The sequence below is a fragment of the Lissotriton vulgaris genome, chromosome 10 (genome assembly GCF_964263255.1).
Source record: "Lissotriton vulgaris chromosome 10, aLisVul1.2, whole genome shotgun sequence".
In the NCBI taxonomy this organism is placed as follows: Eukaryota; Metazoa; Chordata; class Amphibia; order Caudata; family Salamandridae; genus Lissotriton; species Lissotriton vulgaris.
In genome coordinates, this window is record NC_141698.1 from 496,258,251 (window position 1) to 496,284,508 (window position 26,258).

The following is a 26,258-nucleotide window of genomic DNA, read 5'->3' on the forward strand; positions in this document are numbered from 1 at the left end:
TACAGCGCGAGCATACATTCAAGAATCATGATCCAGTTTTATATAAGTAAATGCAAAGCACATCATGCTCAGCAATTCATGTCTCTGGTTAAGTGTGAGCACAATTCATGTTACTAACTTGAATATTGGTTTTATCATCAGTGAGAAGGTAGAAGATTTGTTAAAAAATGAAGAGAAAAAGACGCTGGATTTGGAACCATGCACAGGGTATGTTTACTACAGTCTATACAGGCCAACAATGCTGCTGTTTTTTCTGCAACCTCTTCTGGGTGTATTTTGGATGTTGGCATTGTTTCACAGTGTAATTAAATATTTATTGTTTGGGTAAAAGATTAAGCATTTAATTTTTATTTCTTGCTATAGTAAATAATAGCACTCACTTAATCTTCAGTCCGGTGAAGGTGTACTTAAAAAATAAAAAATTGAAAGGAAAACTAAATCTAATGGAAAACCCATGTTGTATAAAGCAAAGAAAAACATGGCTAGGCAGAGCAATGTGTTCGATATATTTAGTTATATGATCTGCCAGTAAGATCATGCTGTGAAATTTATTTCTAAATGGTGTTCCTTCTTCCGGCTATTCAACTTAAAGGAATGTAAGAGAAGTACAATGTTTGTATGTATTATTTTGTATGTTTGTATTACTGCAGTCACAATCTCAAATGCTTATCCAGAATTCTCGGACAGGCAATGGGAAGTCTCTGAATTTATTTAGCACTAACTAGACCATTACTATCCAACTTTATTTATTTTTATCAATGTGGCTATTTTAGGTTCTATGACTGACCGATGGACCCCCATGCCAGACATACAAAGTCACTACTCTTCAATGTCTGTTTATTGTTACATTACATGGAACATCTGTGTCGCAAAAAAGTGCAAGATCTACTGGATTTTACAAAAATAGAGCCTAGCGGATGTGAACAGATGACTATTGGCGTGTGGCAACAAAGAATACTGCCACTGCATTCTAGAAATGGGCATGCGTCCCTGCATACTCAAATATTTAAATGTGCAAAGAGTGCAACGTCCTCAAGAACTGCAGTCCTAATTCTGGCTGAATGGTTCCATGTACTAGGCCTTGGAATAACAAATCGGAAGAAGGGAAAACAGCACGAGGAGAAGTACAAATAGGACTAGTATTGAGAAGTAAATTCAAATTTCAATTCCAAAACCACACTATCTTTTGTGGTTTTACTTTAAAAAAAATAATCTAATGTAAAATGTATGCACAAATAAATGTAAAAGCTACAAGATGTTTGGCTTATTTCTCCTCCCTAACTTTGTTCTCACTGGCTGCAGGGTTTCACACACCCGAGCCTGCTAGGCACCAGCTAGTGGGTCTGATTCGAAGACTTGTGTACAAAAACTCCAGTTTGCAGTAGTAAGTTGCATAACTTGGATCACAAGCTCCGAGTGTGTAGAATTTTGTTTTTGTGAATTTGGAGGCTGTACCCATGTGGTGAAATTTCTACCTTCATAAATGCAAGAGTGAGAATATGATGGTCTGATGGGTTGAGTAGAAAAAGGGATAAAGCCATAAAAAATCACTACACAAAAAAAACCTCCTATTTTTGGAGGTAGTCTCATCCAACTGTTTTGCAGCATCTTCCAGACCGTAGACTCCTAGACAAAACTGCTGTTGTGACAAGCACGTTTTGAGAACCTTTCCTATGTGGCAAGGCCGGGAACACCCTTGTATTTTCTTGTGGTATTGGATAAGCAGGTACTCAGCTTGCACACTATCCCTTTGGAGGAAAGAAATGGTATAGTGATCATGTGGACATTTAATCATGCAAAGGTTTTCACCAGGTGGGAAGACTGCATAATTAATTCTTCAAAATCTGTCATGTCACATCTTGCCCAATGTACTCCTGAGATTCTTAATCTAGTTTGAAATCTTCTTTGAATGCGAGAGCAACCTTACAGGAGCTGATTTCTGACTTATCTCAGTTGCTGTTTAATTCAGCCCTTCGGCCTTAGCTAGTTTCTTAATAGAATGACTAGTCAACAAGCCACTGTGCACAGGGTTAGAGAGGAAGAGCAGTAGGTGGAGGAGTAAGGGTGGAGCAGGGAAAGTACTAGTTCAAATCTACTTTCAGGGGCCTACATAACCTTTACAATTACATTTAAAAACTTGAAATGTAATTATCCCAGTAGCAATTTAAGAGTTTGACTAACTTAAAAAAACTAATTGTTACCTTTTGCTACTATACTTAGTAATAAATATGTATTTTGGACACCAACCTGCACATTGACCTTACTCATTGGAGAGATCTCAGACTTAACACCAGACCCTTTCAATTGTTCTGTGCAAAGATCTGGTGATTATCTTTACACAGTGCCAAAAAAAGTAGAATAGGTTGATTCTCTGTCAAAGGAACCCAGTGATGAGAAGAACAGAAGTAGTAAATGTAAGGCGCTTGTTGTAATGTCATTTCTTGTCTTCCTCTTTTTCACCCTGCCTTTCCTCTTTGTCCAGCCTGATTACATTTAGAATTTTATGATGTCACAGAATGTGGGTCACTCATGTGAGTCAGTTGACTTCAGGCAGAGCAGCTGGGAAGCTGCTCCTGTTGGGGCCTTCATACCAACTTACTTACTGGCCTACCTTGGCTACTTACCTTATCACCTCTGTATCTGAACCATCTAATAAACTACAACTTGGAACTACTACCTGGACTCTTGTGGACTTTCATACTACAACAGTGTTCACCCCAGATTCATCTTAGGAAACCAATTAAATTAAACATGCATTGACCATGCCAAATAGGTCTGGCTTATGAATGCACTGTCAAGCCAGACCTAAAAATGCTTGTGCGTTGATTGCCCTCCTGCCATCTGTTCTGCTGCTTCAGAGAAACGCATCAATTATCTAGATGTTTAAGAGACTTGAATAACATTGCAATGGCATGTGTGCCCCTAAAAGTTCAAGCTCATGCAGCTTGATAAATAAACAAAAGGATCACAGCTGTGCGAAGTGCAATCACTTTTTTGTGGAAAAACACAAATTATGCCCAATCAAAACAGATGCTCCTGAATCCTAACATGTAGATGGAACCATAGCCCCTCTCATGAAGACACTCACATAATTGTCTGTTGACAGCTGTGCGGTCAAGCCAGACCATAAAAAGGAACCAATTTTGGGAGACAATTTGGTTTCCCTTCGTTCATCTAGGCCTGGATAGGCAAGATTCTTTTCTCCTTTTCTACTGAGGTGAAAATTGAAAGCTGGCTTTTTGTGTTCATTTGAATGACCTACGATAAACTGAATTTGAATGTCTTATAAACTTGACCTGCATTAGTTAACATCTGTTCAGTATTATTAGCCATTGAATGAGTTGCATAAAGGATGACGTCCGCTGCAAATGAGGTTCATTTAATTGCCGGTGACTGGTCAAGGCTAGAGAAAAAAACTAGAGAAAAGATAGTGAATAAACAAACATGTTTATCTTTATTTACTTGCAAAACATTTATAAGATTGAATCAATGTTGAGATGAGGAATGCTTTGAGCCATCAATGTATTTTGTAAATGTGAAGATTATGTGATTGAAATAATCTCTTCAAGGCTTTTTTTCTTTAATTGTGTAGCATTTTTTTCTCAAATACATAAGGATCAGGGAATTCTCATTACTCTTGTACACCAATTCTCAAGATAAGCAACCATTGATGTAGTGAATGACTTGTTACAATTACATATCAACCTTTTCATTTATAGTGTGCCTCTTGCAATGCATTCCTCAGTGTAGAATATTCTGTACTTATAGTTGTATACCAAATAACTTAACCTTCCTCAATTTTCTTTTCCTTTTAAAGATACCAAAGGAAGCTTATATATCAGACAATGAACTGGAAGTAAGTAGAACATGATGCGTTAATGGGTGATAAATAGTTATGCATTTTAACACTCCTTGGTCTGAAAAAGCACTACATGATGTTGCCATAGAACCCAGCGCACTTGAATAATGTGGACATTTTTATTTTATTAAGCACCTTTCGGTGCAAATGTCAACCTTTAGATGGAGTCATTTGGTGACATGTTTTTAAGGATAGCAACCTATCACTTGGCATTAGAACAGTTTTCAGCCTACAACATGGCTTTATTCCTGGGCATGACTCTGCCATACATACAATAATATTTCTTTGTATGATGCTGGCAATATCTTATGCAAGCCAATTTCTATGATGCTCATGTATGCCTATAAGGGTTTTGATAGTTTTATGGCCCATTTGCTGAGCGTCTTGAAGCATTTTGGTATTGGAAAAAGATTCATTAATCGAATAGTAACATCTGAATATCCTGTTGCAAAAATACTGCTACTTCATAAATACTGCTATCTTTCAAATTTAATAGATGGACATGCATTGTTCGACATCGGCTTAGAACATTATTTACTCCTTATTAATCATTACAAGCCTATAATTCCAATAGATCTAAATGAGGACGAAGTGAAGATTACGGCTTATGGCAGTGATGTGGCACTTTACTCTGTAAACTTTCTTACTGCCATCCCACATTGAGGCAGAGGATGCCCAATATGCCTATATTTCCAGGTATAAATTAATTACCCATAAAACTCCAATTATTCTTAACTATAAGCTAGACTAAACTGATAAATCCATGACCAAAGTGGCTGTATATTTAAAAATTAAGATCTTGAATTGTCAGTGATATTGGTTTAAACTACGAGGATTTGCTTTATGCAAGCATTACTAAAATGCGCCACTGGCATTGCTTACCAGTGAGTATTATTGGATGGTGCAATATGGATAGAATAAAAATTCTCCCCCTATTTTTTTGTTTTGTGCAGTTTCCGTGCGGGTTCCAAATTCTTTCTTGGAGCAGCTAGACTTAGCCTTTGGTAGTATTCTGTTGGGATACAAAAGAGCTAGCAGATCAATTAGATGTTATTAATTTACTTCTGCAAATGGGTAGATGGACACTAAATGATTACAAAATTTATTTTTGGGGTGCAGTGGGACATCACATTCACTCTTTTCACTGAGAAAAGGGCTTAACCTTTCTAACTAATCCATGATTCTGTCCTCCGGCAGTGGAATAGAAATTCCCTTATGACAGTAGGACAGTTTTTTTCCGGGCGCATATTTCGGGCTTTTTCTGATTTACAACTCTACCCAAAGTTTCTTCAAATTCTTACAAATAAGCGATTACTTTAATCGCAATAAAAGTGATTTATGCTTTGATAGATCTGATTTTGTAGAACAAATACACTGATAAACAGAAATTCCCTATTCGAGATTTATATACTGTTATGACAAGTTAAGCGGAGGGAGATCTGGCAGTTCTAGCTGATAGATGGTCTGCTAAATTAGTGAAAACAATGAACCCGAAGGAAATCGAGGATGCTTTTACTTGGCCAGTTAAAAAAAGTGTTGAGGTTGATTCAAGCTGCACTAATTAAAAACTGTTTAACATCGTAAACTTTCTTTACAAGAAACTCACTACTGCTATTATTTTGGCCGAAATATTATGTTTGTTACTGAAATGAGTGTGCCCATCTCGAGCATAGAGATTGTTTATATTGTGATCGTCATGGCACATTTAATCATACACGAGAATGGGGTAATCGGACCCACTATGAATGAGCGGGTGATTGGCATAGATATGTCATTCCTATGAATTAGTTTTCACCGCCACTGTTTAAAAGAAAGCAGACCCACAGGATATTTATAGAAATATGTTGGTAGCTGTTTTTATATTGAATAATTTCTTATCCACTTTTTCGACTTATTTCCTTTATTCTTTCTTTCCTCCGTGCTTAATGTTCTGAAGTACCTAATGCAGTGAATTGATGCAATTTTTATAATTGTTTCTGTATATGCCTAAAATTCTCTAATAAAAAGACAAAGCAACACTATGGGAAGGTGGTGAATTTTTCTTTGACATTGCATGTGATATAGTGGCCAAGGAATTGAATTAAGAACCCAGCGCAAATTTCAAATCCAGCTCCTGCACATGACAAAAAAAACTGCCTATTATGTTGGACATTCTAGTGCAAATAAAAGCATCCCTCTGGCTGTTTTAAATAAAACATTGCTTGCTCTCTAGAAATTGTGAATCTTATTTGCACAATTAATATTTGGCTGCAAACATAATTCAAAACATTCTAATCAATTTTTTTGTTGCTTAAATCTATATTTTTACATTATCCACATTAAAAACAAGCATTTACAATGCAATAGGTCTCTTAGCATTAAAGTTTGAGTTACTGGCATTGTAAATGACAATGCTTTGCATTAATTTTTTTTTTAATTTGCAATAGGTATATAAACATTGTTTGTGAATGGTTAGCTGTTGCTTATGCTAAGCAAAGTTGGCAGTAATATAGAGTGCTAGTCTTGCTTGCTATAAGCATGCTGATTAAAAAAATTATTTACCGCAGGAGAACCTTACCGACTACACTAAAGGGTAATAAGCTACATGAAAATAAAAATATTGCTTAATATGCTAATGTGCTCAGAAGCCAAGGCACAGGAAAACCAGTAAAACAAAAGCAAGTCGAAAATTGTAGTAGGACAAATGCTGCTGTACAAAACCCAGAAGAGCAGCAACACGTCTGCGCCCGAAGCCCAGGAAGTCAAACGGGGTGTTATTTAATCCACACGCCTGGGGCTGATCCCCCTACTTCATTAGGCTACGGGTTGTCCACTATGGCGGGGCGCACGGGGGGCTGAAGGGGGGAGTGGGTGCAGGGCAGGTTGTGGAAGGGGAAGTCTGACAATAAAAAAAACAAAAAAAAACGGTGGCTACCTCTGTACATGAGGCCCCGCTGCCTGCCCCTGAACGCAGGACCAGGAAAGGACCATGTAACTGCACGGCCGGCATCTACTCTTGCGCCCGCGACGGCATTTGAACTTACCCAGCGCAAGAGTCACGCTGTCGGCATCTCACCATTCGACCATCCCCGCGTTCCATTATCTTAAATTGCAGGAACCCTATAGAAATCAGTCTTTCCGCTGTAACCTAACCCAACATAGCGGAGATCTAGAGCCGCCTCACGTGAACTGAAGTGAGAAGGCAGTCACCCGTGGAGGCGGAGCAGCAAGGCCCGTCGCTCTCCCACTTCCCCGCATGTCACGCCCCCAACCCCTATGCAAACTGCTGGGGGAGGGCTATTGTTCCACTGTGGGGGGGAGGGGGTGGCGTGGCTTTCCGCCGCTCGGCAAACACCCGCCTGGCCATGCTGAGGACCCGACCCTCGGCACTGATGCCGGGGTCGGTTGGGCTCTCACCCCTTGAAAACCCGCGGAAGCTACCATACCAGCTGATGGAACTTGCGTCCGGCTTGTTGTGCCAGCGCCGCCGATCAGCGGCTCCCCAGGGACTCTCAATGCTGCCTAAAATGCCATCCGCTGGTGCCTGTACCGGCCATCCCCTGCCCCCGTGTTCGCTTGCCCCACAAAGTCACACACTGCCCCTCAAGGGGCATACACATTAGTCGGGCGAAAGTGCCTGTCCAGAGCTCACACCCCTCCCACATGGCCGAACGTGCCATTGCCCCTCTATACCTGGTACTGCCCATTACAAGAATGTCATGGTTTTTAATTACAGTCCACAAATATCAACATGCCTAGTCTCAACATCACTGACAAAGTGTAACCTGGCCTCGGCAGAAAAACATCAACCCGTATCTGCCCTGCGAAGACTCACAACTCACTTTAAAATGAAACGGGGCCCTTAAATAAATAAATATGTGCGCGCGCACTTGAAAACGAAACCTAGCGTGGGGGCGGGACTTCCGTCTTGTGCGCGAAGCCCACGGAGTTCCTGGTCCGAGGAGCAGTGGTGACTCTGGCTCCCATGCCTGAGGGAAAGCCCCGCAGAGGCGACAGAACACTGGATTGACGGTAAGTGGGCCTTGGGGGGTGCGTGTGTGTGTCTCTGTGTGTGTGTCTCTGTGTGTGTGTCTCTGTGTGCGACTGTGGGGGGAGTGTCTCTGTGTGTGTGTGTGTGTCTCTGTGTGCGACTGCGGGGGGGAGTGTCTCTGTGTGTGTGTGTGTGTGTCTCTGTGTGCGATTGTGTGGGGGGGGGTGTCTGTGTGCGTGTGTGCGCCTGCGTGCAGGAGGAGGTGTGCGTGTGTTTGCGCTTCCCAGGAGACCGCCACGGCGAGCGCGTCGCGTGCCAGTTTGGAATCGGCTTGCGCGGCCAGGAGTGTCTGTCTCCTGGGAAGCACACCCGCCGACAATAGTTTCTCGGCGAGAACGCGCTTCCGCGCGCTTAGCCGAGACCTAAAAAGAAACAGCTCGATGAGAACCACCACCCAAAAAGTGATTGTGCTTAGGGAACGTGAGGGAGGCAGGCAACCTAAACAGCTTGATTATGTTGGAATCGGTCCGTCTTTCCAGTTGAAGATACCTATTTGAATGAACTTTTACCTCCACTTCTGTTCACGTAAGGAGGATAAAGAGGCAAACTAGTGGCAATTTATTGAGTTATTTTGGCAAGAGACACCACAATAGCTCAGGTCGTTTCGGGATCTCAGTCACTCTCCCTGAATCACTATTTTGAATCTCCAGTGATTTTGGGGTCCTCAGGATTATGATCTGATACGGTCTCGTTTAGATAGATAGCAAACTCTTGTTAACGTGGTTCACCAGCGGTTTGCTTACATTGTTTTGTTTAGTTGATCTGTACTGTCTGTTTGCTGGTGCAGAGTTTTTAATTTATTTATTTTTAGTCTGCTGGCATTCAGCCAGGTTCGTGGGCATCTTAATTTACTGGGAGTTCATAGCCTGATGATGGGTTCCACCCATAGGTCTTGCTGTTATATTCTGAATCTGCTGTGGTAGTTCATTTCAGTTTTGAGCTATTTGTTTGTTAAAATATCTGGAGATGATACTTATGATTATTTTAAAAAGGGCCCCACCCCTATTCGCTGGGACTAATCACTTGGTATACCTGTGCCTGAAGTTGTAACCATAGAATGACATGTATAATTCCGTAACGTTAGAAACTGTTAATATTTCAATCTAAACATGTAAAATGGCAATTCCTTGGGCTTTCTAGTTTCCCAGATTGTGTACTGACCATGCATTGCACCTTGATTTTACCAACTTTACATGCACCTACTGCTCAAAATAGAGGCCTCCTATTTGACTGCTTGTGTTGCAGTACACGTTTTTAATTAAGTGCTCTGCTGATTATTAGAGATAGTTGTGTTCTACATCCTAAAGCAAATATTGCTATATTTTGGTCATAATGAAGTTTCTAAGTGAAGCCCATTTTTAACACCTTGGATGCTAGGGGTTTTCCCCTCCTGTGCTGAAAATGCTTGAATACTATAGTTTCATGACAAGGTCAGCTCGCCATAAGCACAGCTCAACTGTGCCTCATGACGATCTGACCTTATCATGAGCATGGGAGGGGTTCATGGTATACAAGATCCGCTTTCTATTCACTTCTTAAAACATGCAATGGAGTGAATGGCTATTATATATCCTCTTTTCCTTCAATACTCAAGCAGCCAATCAGGATAAAGCTGAATAACTAAAGTGGTGGAAGCATTGTAATTACGGAGATCTTGCTTACATCCCCCCAAAAGTCGCTAATAGTGATTTAGTTTTCTCAACTGATCCATCCAAGCTGTCACACAAGGTCACCTACTTTAGTCTGCACATGAATACCGGACTGCTCGGTTTAACAGAAGCTCTCTTCATGAGGGGGTCTCCCACTGCCCACGTAGGATTGTCGACATTCTGCACAGGGGTAATTGTATAATAGTTGGTACAGCAGCAAATTTCTCACATCTTGCTACGAGATCCACTTGCCAGATTACCCACTGGACATAACTCCCTCCAAGCTCACTCCTCCTCCTCACAGGATCCTCTAGGCTCGGCTGGCAGGCAAAGATGGCTTGGGTTCAAGGTCAGGTGCACTTGATTTCCCTGTGTGATGTCATCTCAGGCAGCCGGGAGACTGGCATCCATTATCCCCAGTCCAGGTCACACAAGCCAAAAGAACTCTTGCTGAGTTCTCCACATCGAAGTATAGCCCGGGCTGGTTGTCTGACTCCTGTTAATTTGGGAGCTTACAGCTTCTCTTTTTATGACCCGTTTCCAGACACGTGATTTAGTGTCTCATGCTTTGAAGTTCGTGTTGCAGGGGGTGTGGGCTTTTAATTGCCCACTCTTCTATTCTGTCATTTACCAAGAATGCAGACTGTCATAGTGGGAGTAACTCCAACCCAGATAGCCCCACAACTCAGGCCAGGAGTCAGTTGTGGATCACACCTGAATGTCCTCCTCACTGGTATATGATAAGATATCGGCCTGTCTGTCTCAAAAGGTTAGACAGGCTCCAAGCCTACTCAAGGTCCATTTTCTTCCCGGGAAGTTCCACGGCCCACTGACTAGCGACATTTTCAAAATCAAAAAACTGTTTTGAAGAGCCTGCCCCCCCTGTGTTTCCCACCCAACTCGCAGGAATATAGCAATCCACAAATCTGACTGGGTAGATCCTCCATATGCCTCCCTCAAGACTCTGGGCTTCCAATATGGAATCCAAAGGCTCCCATGAATTATACCATTACAGCATGTACCTGTGTGCTTTACTGCTTTACATGCTAACCCGTGTAGGCAATGGGTGAGTTAAGCACACAGCAGTGGAACTTGACACCAATGGCACCCACTTTAGTGACACAGGTAAACAGGCCTTTTCTCACTATTGATAATCATTACTAAAACACTGTATGCCCCCCACCGCGCTCTTGCTACTTAAAGCTTTGATAAGGGCAGTAGCCCATTACCACTTATGAGGGTGCCCGCCTGGTCTGAGTAATACTTTTCAGACAGGCCTAGGTCATGGCACACCCACATGATCCATGTTTGCCCCTGACCAAAAAATCAGTTACGGGGATCAAGATATTGTTGCAGCTGCAAGGGACTTCTCCATCCCAAAAGTGGTGTTGCAGTAAAAGATCAACCAGTGTGTTGCAGGGATTCTGCACAAACACAGGATTATGCGCAGGATTATGGAGCCTTAGTGCATAGGGAAAGAGTCATCCTACCACCTTAGTACCCATGAGCCCAGGACCAACTAGCTATAGTCTCACTTGCTCTCCTACTCACTCAGAGAAACAAATGATTAGACACCCCAGAACACAACACTCCTGAATCTCTCAGGAATTGCGGTTGTAAGACACACACATGAAATGAGAAGCTGTAAGACGAACCCTTTTGCTCGCACTCTTGTACTTGTCCACAATAAGATGCGACAGACACTAACAAGTTTAAAATGTTTATTTTAACTAACGTGCACTAATATGCAGTATACGTGCCACATCAAGTAGAAAAATACATAATACAAATATGGTCAGCATAGCAGTTAGTCCCTAAATCATGAAAGGAGATGTTATTATGAAAAGACAGTATAACATTACCACCCTCCCCTTGCATAGAAGAAGGATTATATATTAAAGATCTCTGGGCTTTGTCTGCAGTCACCATACCTTGGCCTAAAGATGGTAGATCTACATCACAGGTGCTATCTCGCTGGAAAGGTCCCTGACGAAGTGTGTGCTACCTATTTGTGTATTCCAATAAGAAAAAAGTGTATTGTCCCAAACAGCTGCATTTGTATGTTTTGTATAGGTGCTAAGGCCTGGCCAGAACAAAATAACAAGGGGCATTGTTCGACCTTGCTCACAATGTTCAGACAAAGTCTCAGGAACCTGCAGAGTGTGAACACAGTGATGTTCACACATGTGAAAATGCTCACACATGTGAAAACGCTCATGTAAAAACGGCTATAAAGACAGTTGCAAAAATAGTCTTGTAACGTGTGCAAAGCAGCAGGCAATCTGCAGCGTGCTCATGCTAACTTAAAGAAAACAACAATGTCCCCATGGCCATGTGACAATGGGTTCTTCAAAACATTTTTTTTTTCTCGTCTGCTGCCTGGAGGGAGGGTGAATGTTTAATACTTGATGAACATCTTAGTTTTAGTTTATTGCAATTATATGTATCAACACAGTTAAATTTGTCCTTCAGCGATGCTTAAAATTGATGTCAAATATATTTCCTTTAAAAATCACATTGACAAGTACATAACAAAGCTTATTTTTTGTAATTTAGATATTCCAAAGGCCTCCATGTAGAGACAGTAGAATCTGAGAAGGTAAGCCCCTGTCAAAGCATGAATGCATCATATATTGTGACTGCAAGTGTGATTGTGCTATTACAACACATCTCCAATGTCCCAGAGCTGGGTCCTCTCCAATTCCTTCATTAGATATCTGTAGATGCAACACATTTTCGTAGTCTCGCATTAGGTAATTTCATACTTTTTCATGTTTATTTAATTTCTAAAACGAATGTGGAACTGTTTTTTGCATAAGCAATTGATTGGAATGTTGGGAAGCTAAGTTCCCCAAGGTCTTAATCTCCGTGGTTTTATCATCCTCTACAGTCATGTGATTTATAGACACTGAATTTGGCAGTCATATTGCCTTCCTGAACTATGGTTGCATTTCAAATTGATCATAGTCGCCAAGTATTGAAAGAGATCTCTATTGGTGACCCAATAGCATTCTATGTAAGGCACATTTACTGGTAGTGACCACCACCACAGGCAATCCTTCTAAAAGTCCTGTTGCCTTGCTGAATTCTGAGCTGGATAAGCCTGATAGATCTGCTACTATGCCCTGTATTGAAGGAAGCAAAGTAGCTCACCTAAGGTAGAAAACCTGACTAAGCAGCTGGTTTCTTAGAGTATAGGTGAGCATTGTTGTGTCTCAGTGACCCAATTGCTTTTTCATGTAGAACTTAATGCATGGACTGCTTTTTTGTTTTCTGTTCATAAAGTTACATGGTAAGCCTAGTGGTGTAACTATTCGGTCGCAGGTTACTGTGGGGCAAGAGGGCACATTTTATGGAAATCTATAAGAGACCCTTATGGTGATAAAAATGCTACTTCTCAATTGAAAATCTGTTAATGTCAACCATACATTTTGTGTTGGGATTTTTGGATGTTAATGTTACATGTATATTTTGTGATTTGTATTTGTTGGACTTGGTTAAGTGCAGCAACATGGTCAATTTTTATGGTATGATAGTTGTGGGCAGTCACAAAGTTACATTTTTCTTTTGGGCAACCTAATGGTCCAGTTCCATTTGAGGCTCACAGTTCTGTTTAAAGCCACCTCTTCTACATTGGCATGATTATGAGATACACTTGTAAATGTGAAGCTAAAGGGAATCTCTAGTGTAGTTTGATTCCAGTGTGAATCAGCAACTAGCGGTACTGCTTGTTTGATCACTGGCAGTGCTCTTTCATTGCACATTCCATAATTGTTGATCTACACATTTTCTATGTCCAAAAGTATATGATTATTTGGTAAGAGTAGGAACAACCTGTAAAATACGGTCTCCCTCTCCCTGGATCAGCCAGAGGATATCACTGCAGTAAAAGCAATAGGAACTGGAAGAAGCTTATTCATTTTGAGACTGAGGGGATCGCTCCCCCACCTGTACATCCTTGCAAACGAACCATGCCATACCTATCGACTTTGCCTAACGTACAGCTGTTCTGAGGGGACCAGAAGCAATCCCATACTTAACAATTCAACTGTCACAGTTGGTACACTGAAGCTGAATTCTTTAACTCGATACCCAGCTTATTCAAGCATAGCACCAGAGTAATCCTTGTCTCACACCACTAGTTCTACAAACTTGATTTGCTAATTAGAGCAATCAAACTTTTCTTTTTCACTATGTAATTCATTTATGTGATAACTAACACAGCTGTTTTCATTTAGAATGAACGCTACATCATTATTAGTAAGGTTGATGAAGAAGAACGTAAAAGGAAAGAGCAACAGAGGCAAGCAAGAGAACAGGTATGTGTTGTGGGGTTTGAAAGTAAAATATTTACAAAGCAAGTGTATTACTATTGAATTCCATGTGGGTACAGTGAGGATTATTAAGTGCATTGATGCACTCTGTTAAAATGGGAAAATTGTTTGGTAAATGTTACGGAATACAAGGCACTAAAATAAGTTCAGTCTTCTTTTCAATAAATATTTTCCTTGGTCTTTAGCAAATTTAAAGAATCACCAAAGGAACACATGGGATTTGAGTGTTCCAAAAACAAAAGCAAGTATGGATGTTTGATTATTGCTCCCTAATACAGTTAGAATTAAACCAAATAGGAGTACAAGTCATGAATGGTGAATGAGTTGGGAGATAAAATGAGATTAAAATACAGACTGAAAGTAGGGATAGGAGAACAAAATGTGTGATAGTTGTAATGTGTCTCAATATGAATTAGGTTCTTGCTTGTTTTGGTGCTTCAGAAAAGATGAATGAACTAGGTCCCGTGTTGCTATGATCCTTGTTGCATTTTATTTAATCTAAAATGATTTCAAACTATTATAAAAAAGGTTTGAAGGAGGGCGTGGCCAAGATGGCGACGGAGTAAGACGTGTCTGCGAGCTCCTCCGGCACCCCGAGCCCTTCATAGCTTTGTTTAGCGGTTTTGGGGCGATTTCAGCCCCGGCTTTGACTCTCCTGGGTCTCCTGAGGCGCCCTGCATTGGTTTGTCCCTTCTCCCGTCGAGCTACGACACGGGACGGCGGACTTGGCCGAGGTGTTACTTTGGTGACGCACTTGCTCCGGAGCGGCCTACGGGGCTTTGTCTGGGCGGCTTCGACCCTTGGCGAGAGGGGACTCGAGACTTTGGCTGGCGACCGAGTGAAGCTCTTCTGTGCGTGTCCCCTACATTGGCGCTGTGACGAGCCCGCCTGTGGTTCCAGTGGCCCAGCCGGCAACTATCGCCGTACGGAGGTGACAAGGAGGCGCCGTCCTGTCTGGGGCCTTGCTGGACAGCGTCAGCGGAGAACGAGCGGAGAGGGGGTGCCATCTTGCCTCCTATCTTCGGCATTGGGACATCGCACCATGTCGACGAGGACTCGCCTGAATAAACCGGGGAAGGAAGGTCCAGGGAAGGGGGCGTCTGGTTCGCCCCCTGGCCCTAGCAAGTCACCGACCAAGGACGACGCTGACGGCCCGGTCACGAAGGCTTTCCTGATCGAGCTTTTTTCCTGCATCAAGGAGGGTATCACGTAACTGAAAGCGCAACTGGCCTCCGACCTCCGTGAAGTCAGTCGTGATGTGGATGGCATTGGCGAGCGTGTAGCTACCCTGGAGGACCATGACTTGGGCCTCAGTGGGGATGTCCATCAGCTACAGCAGGACCTGCTCCAGCTTCGTGAGCAGAATCTGGATCTTCAGACCCACTGCGAGGATCTGGAAAACCGGTCCCGTCGCAATAACATTCGAATTAGAGCGGTGCCTTCGGATGCAGACGGTGGGAATCTGCGGGAATATGTGGAGGCTCTCTTTCTACACATCTTGGCGGAGGACGATCGCGATGAAGTCAAGCTGGACAGGGTACATCGGGTGGGCCTGCCGCGTGGCGCGCGCTCGCCGCCCCCGACATCCTGGCTTGTGTCCACGACTTTCAGCTGAAGGAGATGATCCTGCGGAAGGCGAGAGACACTAACAATTTGTCTTTCCGTGGACACAGCCCCCAACTCTTTCAGGACCTGGCGGCCTCCACCCTGCAGAAGCGACGGGACTTTCGCCCAGTCACGGCTTTCCTGAGGGAACACGGGGTGTCCTACTCCTGGGGTCACCCCTTTCGGCTAATCTTCCGATGGCAGAATAGACTGGCGCAAGTGCGTACTGTGGCGGCCGCCAGGGACTTGCTGGGAATGGAGGAAACATCTGCTTCGGCGGACGCTACTGCCTCACCGAGAAGGCGTCGCCGCTCCCGATCCCCGCCTTGGCAGAGAGCGGGCCGACAGCGCACAGCGGAGGGGCCTTCCCCGTCAGCGAGCCAGACTGAGAGGGGAGATGCTTTGGCCTCGGTGGCCCAGGTGACTGAATCGAGCCGAGTGGACAGCTCCTCGGCGGCTTAGGCCCCATCATCAGCGGCCAGTGGGGGCCGGAGGGCTCTACCACCTCAGGTACTCTGTGGGACTTTTCTCCAATGGAGGGTTACCCCGGCCCTGGAATCGGGGGGGGCATTACCTGGGTCTTCTACCCCCGACCCTTACGGTCATGTCTGACTTTCATTGTTCTTTCTCTACTTTTCGTTTTCCTTTCTTTATGGTTTGTTTTTGAGACTCCTGGGGGCTCCGATGGGCTTGTTGGGGATGGACCCCGGTGGTGGTGGACTGGGACCTGGTGTGGCTGTGGTGTCTGGTTTGTCTCTAGAGTTGGGTTGCATTACTGGCAGCGCTGGGTGGGGAGGTTGGTCTCGATGTTGCCTGTTACGATAGGCTCTTGGAACGTTAAAGGCATTGTGCGAGCATACGAGCATACGAGCATTGTGTTGTGCCCTCGCTGCTGCTTGTAGTTTCACTTTCGCCCTCCATCTTGTGTTGTTCTCTCTCCCCTGACCCGCCTCTCTGATCCCGCCTCCCAGCTGACCCTCCCACACACGAAGAACAGTCTCTCCCCAGCCCGTACCTAGCTGTGACCGCCGGGATTCCTTCCTGAACGGTTGCTCCCTCACGCTCTCCTGCCAGATTATTTTGATTAACATCACCTGCATCGCAGCTGAAGCCCTTCGCAGCCGAGTATTCCTGACGGCGCCTGGTATAGTTATTGATTAAATCATCGCGTTCTGAAGCAATTAGTCGCGCTGCGCTCTCAGTACTCCATTTACCAAAATTGAATTGTGCTTGCTGTAGTTGAATTTTATACATCTCGCTCTGTGCCTCATTGCCTGTAAAGCTTACCGCGTTTATTTAAAAGTCAGCATTAGCGCTTCGAAGCTGATTACCGCCTGGCGCTTTAGAATCCTGGTACTTCAATTGTGTTTGGCGCTCTGTGCTCATAACGTGCACTTCTTAGCTGTGTTGTGCTCCAAGGTTGAGAGTCCTAGAATTACGCTGTAGCAGAGGTATTGTGCTGGAATTTAGAGCCTTTGGCTGCCTGTTTACGAGCATTGTGTTGTGCCCTCGCTGCTGCTCGTAGTTTCACTTTCGCCCTCCATCTTGTGTTGTTCTCTCTCCCCTGACCCGCCTCTCTGATCCCGCCTCCCAGCTGACCCTCCCACGCTCCGCCCCCTCCACTGCCCATTAATGCCTGATGCCCCCACGCGCAGCGTCCACGCGCTACGTACACGCCGAAGGTGCGCCAAAGGTAAGCCCGTCTACGCCCGTCCGCGCCAGGACCGCGCCCAGCGCCAGACCCCCTGCCCCTCGAGCTGCCCAGCCCTCCCGCATTACCTACGATGCCGCCTCCCTCCTAGCCTTTAACCCCGGTCGCGCCCCCAACTGCGTCCAAGCAGTTCCTGGACACACCCATGGACCTTTCTCATGCTACTCCTGCAAATTCAGCGGCTCCGACATTTACTCCACTACGACCACTCCACAGAATCCCGACCCCAACCACCTACAGTGCATCCTTCTCAACACCCGATCGGTCCACAGACACGCCATTGACCTATGGAATCTACTAGACACCATCTCTCCGGACGTCGCCTTCCTTACAGAAACATGGATGAACGCCTCCTCCGCCCCAGACATCACCATTGCCATCCCAGAAGACTATAAGATCACACGCAAGGACCGTACCGGCCACACAGGAGGAGGAATCGCCATCGTCCATAAGAAATCAATCCGCATCTCAACCAGCTCTGACGCTAACCTCGCCAACTCTGAACACCTTCACTTCCAGATCCTCATCGACCCCAAGACCACACTTAGAGGCACCCTCCTCTACAGACCACCAGGACCCCGCGCAAAATTCAGTGAAGACATCACGGACTTCATCACTCCTCACGCGCTCCCCTCCAAAGACTACATCCTTCTAGGAGACCTCAATTTTCACCTTGAAAAGATCAACGACCGCAACACCACCACCCTCTTGGACAATCTAACCAACCTCGGACTTAAACAACTGGTAACATCGCCCACCCACATCGCAGGTCACACACTCGACCCCATCTTCACCTCCAGCAATCATGTCTCCTTCAGCCACACTACGGAGCTCCTCTGGACTGACCACAGCTGCGTTCACTTCACCTACAACAAACCAAAACCCACCAACAACCTCCAACCAACTCTGCAAAGAAACTGGAACAAAATCACCACAGACAAGATCTCCGCATCGCTCCTTCTAAACACCCCAGCCCACTCTTCTAACGCAAACGAAGCCGCCGCCAACCTCACCCTATGGTTATCCAACACCGCCGACACCTTAGCACCACTGAAGAAACGTCAAAACAAACCTGCCAGCAAAAAGGCCTCATGGTTTAACGATGATCTTAAGAAGTCCAAGAAACTCTGCCGCTCCCTCGAAAAGGCCTGGAAAAAAGACCCAACTACTAGCACCAAGGACGCCTTCAAAAACGCCACCCGCACTCACCACCAACTAATCCGAAAGGCCAAGAAAACAGCATTCAAGGATCGACTAGACAACAACGCCCACAACAGCAAGGAACTTTTCAACATCGTCAAGGAATTTTCCAATCCCTCGGCCAACTCCAACGACATCACCCCCTCTCAAGCCCTCTGCGACTCCCTAGCCTCATTCTTCCACAACAAGATTGCAGACATCCACAACAGCTTCGACAACCAACCCGGAAACCAACCCACCCTACCTTGTGCTGAACATTCTCCCCCCATGAACACCCTTAACGACTGGAACCCAATCTCCACTGAGGACACAATCCGCCTGATGAATTCCATCCACTCAGGATCCCCCACAGACCCATGTCCTCACCACATCTTCAACAAAGCAGACTCCGTCATAGCACCACACCTCCGAGACGTCATCAACAGCTCCCTCAACTCCGCCACCTTCCCGGAAGACTGGAAACACGCTGAACTCACCGCCCTTCTGAAGAAACCCACAGCGGACCCCACCGAACTCAAAAATTACCGCCCCATCTCGTTCCTTCCATTCCCGGCCAAAGTCATCGAGAAAGCTGTCAACAACCAACTCGCCGCCTTCCTCGAAGCCAACAAATCCCTCGACGCCTCACAATCTGGCTTCCGAGCAAAACACAGCACTGAGACCGCCCTCATCGCAGCAACAGACGACATTCGAACTCTACTGGACAATGGAGACACAGTCGCCCTCATCCTCCTCGACCTCTCTGCAGCATTTGACAGTCTGCCACAGCACCCTTTTACAACGCCTCAATAACATCGGAATCCAAGGAAAAGCACTTGAATGGATCACCTCGTTCCTCACCGGAAGAACTCAGAAAGTCCGCCTCCCACCATTCAAGTCCGAGGCCACTGAAGTCATCTGTGGCGTACCACAAGGATCCTCACTCAGCCCCACCCTCTTCAACGTATACATGAGCCCCCTCGCGACCATCGCCCGCCAACACAACCTCAACATCATCTCCTACGCGGATGACACTCAACTAATCCTTTCTCTCACCAATGACCCCAGCACCGCCAAAACTAACCTACACGAAGGAATGAAAGAAGTTGCCGAATGGATGAAACAAAGCCGTCTGAAACTGAACTCAGACAAAACAGAAGTCCTCATCTTAGGTACATCCCCCTCTGCATGGGACGACTCCTGGTGGCCGGAAGCACTCGGAAAGGCACCCATCCCGACAGACCATGCACGGAACTTAGGCATCATACTGGACTCTTCACTCTCAATGAACAAACAAGTCAGCGCCGTATCCTCTTCCTGCTTCAACATTCTTCGCATGCTGAGAAAAACATTTCGCTGGATCCCCACCGAAACAAGGAAAACAGTCACCCATGCTCTGGTCACGAGCCGACTAGACTACGGAAACACCCTCTACGCAGGCATTACCACCAAACTCCAGAAGAAACTCCAACGAATCCAAAACGCCTCAGCCAGGATCATATTAGACATCCCACGCAACGAACACATCTCCGGTCACCTTAAGGACCTCCACTGGCTACCCGTCAATAAGAGGATCACTTTCCGACTGCTAACCCACGCACACAAATCACTCTACGACATCGGACCAGAATGCCTCAACTCACGACTGTCCTTCTACACCCCCTCCCGCCAACTACGCTCTTCCAGCCAAGCCCTCGCCACTGTACCTCGCATCAACAAGACCACCATGGGCGGCAGATCCTTCTCATACCTGGCTGCTAAAACATGGAACTCACTCCCCGCTTACCTTCGCCTTACCCAGAACCACCTAGCATTTAGATAACAGCTTAAAACGTGGATATTTGACAAGTAATCCCCCTCCCCTCTCTAAGCGCCTTGGGACCCTCTGGGTATGTAGTGCGCTATATAAATTATCTGACTTGACTTGACTTAACTCACCTCAGAAGCGTCAAAAGATTTGGAAATATATTCTAGATCATCAGCTGGATGTGGTGGGCCTGCAGGAGACTCATTTGGCTCGCAAAGATGAATCCAGGCTCAAGCACAGGCAGTATCCCCTGATTTATAAATCATCTGCCACTACTAAGCCCCGTGGGGTGGCACTTTTATTCCGATCTGCCCTTCAGTTTCAACCTATGGGGGTGCGGGGGGACAAGGACGGGAGGTGGTTGATGGTGAAGGGGATGCTCATGGGTAAACTTTGCACATGGGTGGTGGTCTATGCTCCAAATACGGGACAGTATGGGTTCCTTGAGACTCTCTTGATTGGGGACTTTAAGGAGGGAGCGTTGATTGTGCTGGGGGATTTCAACTTGGTTTGGGATAAAGATTTTGATTGTTCACATCAACAGAGGACTGAGACGGGTCTCTTTTCCCCGGAGCTGCGTGACACTTTGTTAAGTCTGGGTCTTATCAATAGCTGGCGCTCCCTCCACCCCCGCACTAGGGATTACACGTTCTATTCACATGTTCACCACACATACTCTTGCCTCAACCATATTTTTGTGCATCAATCTTTACAGGGTGACCTGCGTGATAGCAACATTTTTCCACTTTCAGTTTCGGATCATAGCCTTTTGGCGACGTGCTTGAATTGGGCCCCTGATTCGTCCCCTCATCGCAAATGGTATTTCCCGGCATCCCTCACGCGAGATGAGGAATCCTGCAAGAAGCTTCGGGCGGCCATTAGGGAGTTCTTTGAGCTGAATAAGACTGGCGACACCTCGATCTTTACCTAAGGGGACGCCTTCAAGGCGTCGACACGTGGTACATGCATTCCTCTGAACTCCGCCCTGAATAGGCTTCGGCGGGAAGAGAGGGAGGCGCTGGAGGCGGAGCTGACCACGTTGGAAACTGCACATAAGCAGAATCCTTCTAGAAGGACGCTTCGTCCTTTAGCGGCGGTACGAGGGAAGCTCAGGGCGCATTATAATAACCGAGCAGAATATACTCTTCTGCGCTTACGGCGCCTCTCCTACGCGCAGGGCAATAAAGTGGGGAAGCACTTAACACGGCAGCTCCGTGATAAACGTGAAAGAGAATATGTGGGTGGTATTCGGAACCCCTTCGGGGTCGTAGAACACAAGGACGCGGATAAGGCAGCGCTCTTTGGTGACTTCTATGCTGCTCTGTACTCGGCGGACCGCTTGGTGCCGTCCGCCCAACGAGCATATCTGGAGAACCTGGCGCTACCGCAGGTCTCCAAGGAGTGGAATGACCTTCTGGAGGCCCCGATTACTAGGGAGGAGGTACTCTCTGCCATTCGGTCTCTCAAACCGCATAAAGCACCGGGCCCGGACGGCTATACAACCACCTTTTATCAGACGTTCGCGTCCGAGTTGGGGGACCGTTTGGTGCTCCTCTTCAACACCATGAGGGATGAGGGCCACACCTCGGGATCTATGGCGGAGGCTATGATTTCGATAATTCCCAAGACGGGGAAAGACCTCTCTAGGTGTGAATCCTATCGACCCATTGCCCTCCTGAACATTGATGCTAAGTTGTATTCTTCTATCTTGGCCGCTCGACTTAAGGATCTTATGCCAACCCTCATTCATCCGGATCAATCGGGCTTTATAAAGGGTCGCCAGACCCACGATAACACTAGACGCCTAATTAACCTGATTGAGAAGGCCAAACGCTTTCGGATTCCAGCTGTCCTGCTCGGCCTTGACGCCGAAAAGGCATTCGACCGGGTGGACTGGAACTTTCTATTTAGCACTCTACAGACATTCGGCTTTTCCCCCACGTTAATCACTATGCTCCGGGCCAACTATCACGACCCGCGTTCGACGGTCATGGTGAACGGCCATGTCTCTCCATTTTTTGCTCATTCTCGAGGCACGAGGCAGGGCTGCCCCCTATCCCCCTTACTTTTTGCCCTTAGCATAGAGCCTCTTGCTATTAGGGTCCGTGAGGATCCGGATATTGTGGGCCTCCCCTTTTCGGGGGAACAGCATAAAATCTCTTTGTTCGCTGACGATGTCCTTTTGTCGCTAGCTGACCCCGGGACCTCCCTCCCGCGGGTACAGGCCGTGCTGTCCCAATTTGAGGCGGTGGCGGGGTTTCGGGTGAACACCGGCAAATCGTACATACTTAATCTCACGCTCCCGCCCTCTGAAGTAGAGCGCATCCGACCGCTCACTCCCCTGGCCTGGGCGGGCTCCTCCATTCAATACCTTGGGGTCCAGCTGACCTCTTCCGTCGCCACCCTATATGCAGCTAACTTCCCTCCTCTGCTGTCTCAGATACAGGCGGAGCTGACTCGCTGGAAACCTATGTTTATTTCTTGGCTTGGGCGTGTGAATGCCGTCAAGATGACGCTGCTCCCCAAGCTTTTGTACTTGTTCCAAGCCCTCCCCATTCCCTTGGACGGGGGTTTCTTTCGGCGACTGAAAACTATGATTTTGCGTTACGTCTGGCAGGTGGGCCGAGCTAGGCTTTTCTTTCTTATGCTTCGCCGACCTCAGAGGAAGGGTGGGGCTGGCCTGCCGGACATGCTCCTTTACTATAAAGCGGCACAACTCCGGGTGTTGGCTGAATGGACTCAAATGGAGTCGGAGAAGCATTGGTTGCACATGGACAGGAGTGTGGCGGGGCGCTCTATTTGGGACCTGGTCTGGAAGGCGAAAGGGGATCGGCCTCGCAACGCATACATTAGCACTCCTACTAGCACCACTCTGAAGGTCTGGGACTCGATCTCTCATGACGAGCGGTGGACTTCCTTTCCTTCCCCCTTCACGCCTATTCACTTTAATCCTGCATTCCCGCCGGCTCTGGTTGAGGGGCCCTTTGACAGTTGGAAGGCGGGAGGCTGCCATGCACTTACACACCTGTTTCATGGCTATGAGCCGCTCACCTTCCACAACTGCATGCGCGATTATGGTGTGCCACCAACTGAACGATACCGCCATGCCCAGCTGCTGCATTGGGCACTGTCTCCTGAGGTGAGGGACGCTGCAACGAGGCCTCCCACAGCTTTTGAGTCCTACATTACTCGCACGTCCTCCATGAAGGGGGTGATTTCCTTTCTCTACGATTTGCTGTTAACCACGGCTGTTTCACCTCACCCTAGATACATGGGGTTGTGGGAAGGGCACTTGGGGAGAGACATCTCCGACGCAGAGTGGTCACATCTTTGGCGCGATCTACACACATTTAATCATTCGATCGATCTTAGGGAAGCACATATGAAAACCATGTTAGATTGGTATCTATATCCGTCCCGATTGAAAAGGATTTTTCCTTCAGCTTCTGACAGATGTTGGCGGGGCTGTGGACTTTTGGGGGACTTCCGCCATATCTGGTGGGACTGCCCCATCATACGCCCCTACTGGGAGGAGATACTCTCCCATATTAGGGAGATCCTGGGCTACCCGGTTCCAGATTCCATTGGCTTTGTGCTCCTTGGCCTTCAGGACCCGCTTCTGGAGCACCAAACCAGGGCCGACAAGCACATCCTTTGGCTCTGCCTGGGAGCGGCCAAACTCACTCTGGCTGCCTCATGGAAAAAGGAGGCCCCGGCTCTTTCCCTTTGGTTTGCTAGACTTTGGAGGCTGCTGAGTGTGGAGCGGATGGCAGATATCTTTAGGAACAATTTTAAGAATTTTGCTTTCAGATGGGGCCCACTGGTCCGCTTTCTTTCTCGTGGGTTGCCGTCCGCGGTATGCCTGCCCACTGTACGTGCCTTACATCTGTTTCAAGCGTGATCCGTGCCTGCGTGAACGGTTGTTGTCTGGCCGCCACCATCGGGGGGCGGGGGGGTGCACTGGGGTGGTTGGAGTCTCTGGGTAGGGGGGGGGGTTTCTGTTTTTGGGTGTGCCTTTTCTTTTCTGACAGGGGATGTGGACGATTTGCTTTTATGATATTGCACATTCTGCTGATTCTATTGAGGCCGCACTGCGGGGAGGCGTGCACGGACCTGGTCGACCTAGCCTCTGGATTGCACTGACTTGCCCGATGCCATGCGGGCTTTCCCCTCCGGACCTTTCAGGGGGCTAGACACTCTCCCGAGCAGCATTTTTGGAACTTCTTCATTTTTGCACTATTGCGTCCTGCCCTGTGTGTTGACACTGCTCAGCACTCCATGAACGTTTCCTGCTGCCTGGCCTCTTTGTATTGACCCCTGCGTGGGTACGTCTCTGATTTGCAATTTATGTCTTCATCCCCCCTTCCCTTTCTATTGTTTTTTTGGTTTCTCTATTCTCTTAATAAAATATCTTTTACAAAAAAAAAAAAGGTTTGAAGTAAAATGTTTAGTTTGATTTTAGGTGGTACGTCTTCAAACACACAGGTTGCATTAAAAAGAAAATTCTAGTTAACACTCTTTTGTATGCTTGCTGCCAAAGTCATGTGGTTTTGCAGTAGGGTAAGAGACTTGGTAATGCCTAGCTGTTGAAGTACGCTTTTACTACCAGAGGTAGTATAGCCTCTACCAGTCAACAGTGGGTTTAAGTTATGCCATCTTGTGCTCTACTCTACATTTTTGTGGGTTGTGATGTTGTGGTACCATTGCAATGTATTGATTCATTACATTTCTATTGTGCTCAGTACCCCTTTGTTTATTTTGCACTGGGCTTTCAGGGTTACCCAGAAAATGTTCTAAACGCACTTCTAAAATCGAAGAAATACAGAATTGTCTAAGTTGGGCCCTAAACACTGAAAATGTCCCTCCCTAGTCTTGATCTTTACAGTGTATGCAAAACGTTTTTGATTGATTTCATAACTACCTAGGTGGAGTTTAGGGATGTTTGCGGTTGGCTTGATAATGAGGTGCAAAGTTCAAGCTTTTATACAACCAATGTTCTACTTTGAGCAATCCAGTATTGATCAAGTAGCCAGTGAAGTGGCATAAGTAATATTTAAGTGAGGCCAGAGACTATATCCAGCTTTTTATGCCCTCTGCCTTTGAACATGGCATCTTGGCAGATGCGGTAGTTTTATTCTGGCATTCTTCACTATCCCCTCTACTAGGGCTCATTTGTTAAGATGGTATAGGAAGATAGTTTTCAGTTTAGCAAAATGTTAGCAGCACCTACTAACCACAGAGCTGATTGCTGTCTGAAGCTATTTGCATCAAATCTAACCCCGCAGTGCTTAACCCTGGATACAGTTAAAACATTTTTGTTGAATTGGTTAAAAAATAAAGCCCGGTCAACCACCATTTGATGTAAAACCTCACCTTTTAATGTGTAATACGTTTGAGCAACAATAGTGTCACTTTAGCCGTTAGTCATTTATTTATTTATTTTATTTATTTGCAGAGTTTTATATAGCGCTGGCTAGACCCAGAGGTATCAAAGCTTTACATGAGGATTAGCGATCGTTCTGGTAGATAGAAAATAAAATGCCTTCAAAACAAGATCATTAATTACACTAAATAGCTTATCCATACCGGTCATTAAATAGGAAGGACGCTACCAGAAGATGCTTCAAAGGACTTGATGATGTAATGCAGGTTTCCCTTTACTTTCCATGCGAATCCGTAGTCCTAGTTGCAGTTTTTCTATGTTCTGTGTGAGTTCTCCACATAAGACTATATTATATTACGTCTGGCACTCCAATTTTCTCTCTTTTAACAGTGATCCGCTGTTCATTTGTGTGCTACTTCCTCCTTTAGTGCTTTGTCTAAGGGCACTATTGTTTCAATGAATAGAAATGGAGAAAATGCACACCTTCACTTGCAAATGGGTTTCCCATTTTCTCCATTTCTATTCTCCACATAAGAGGCATACCTATGTGTTTTAAAGTCTGCAAGGCCTTGAGAATGGAATTCCCCATCCATGCATTGCATAAGAGCGGTGAAATAAGGGAAAACATCCCAGGCAGCAGCCTTCACCCATCAATGCGAATCATCTGGAGTTTCAGGATACCTTTTGGGTCTTGGTTGCAA

The 26,258-nt window shown here is 46.0% G+C and overlaps 1 protein-coding gene across 2 annotated transcripts in view; it reads left to right on the plus strand.

Moving 5' to 3' along the window:
- PARN (poly(A)-specific ribonuclease) overlaps positions 1-26,258 on the plus strand; it is a 615,197-nt gene that overhangs the window by 115,520 nt on the left and 473,419 nt on the right. For both annotated transcript variants that reach the window (XM_086941354.1, XM_086941353.1), the window contains exons 8-11: positions 142-207; positions 3,818-3,856; positions 12,095-12,137; positions 13,777-13,857. In XM_086941354.1, coding sequence (XP_086797480.1) covers positions 142-207; positions 3,818-3,856; positions 12,095-12,137; positions 13,777-13,857 — 229 coding nt within the window. The remainder of the gene's footprint in view (positions 1-141; positions 208-3,817; positions 3,857-12,094; positions 12,138-13,776; positions 13,858-26,258) is intronic.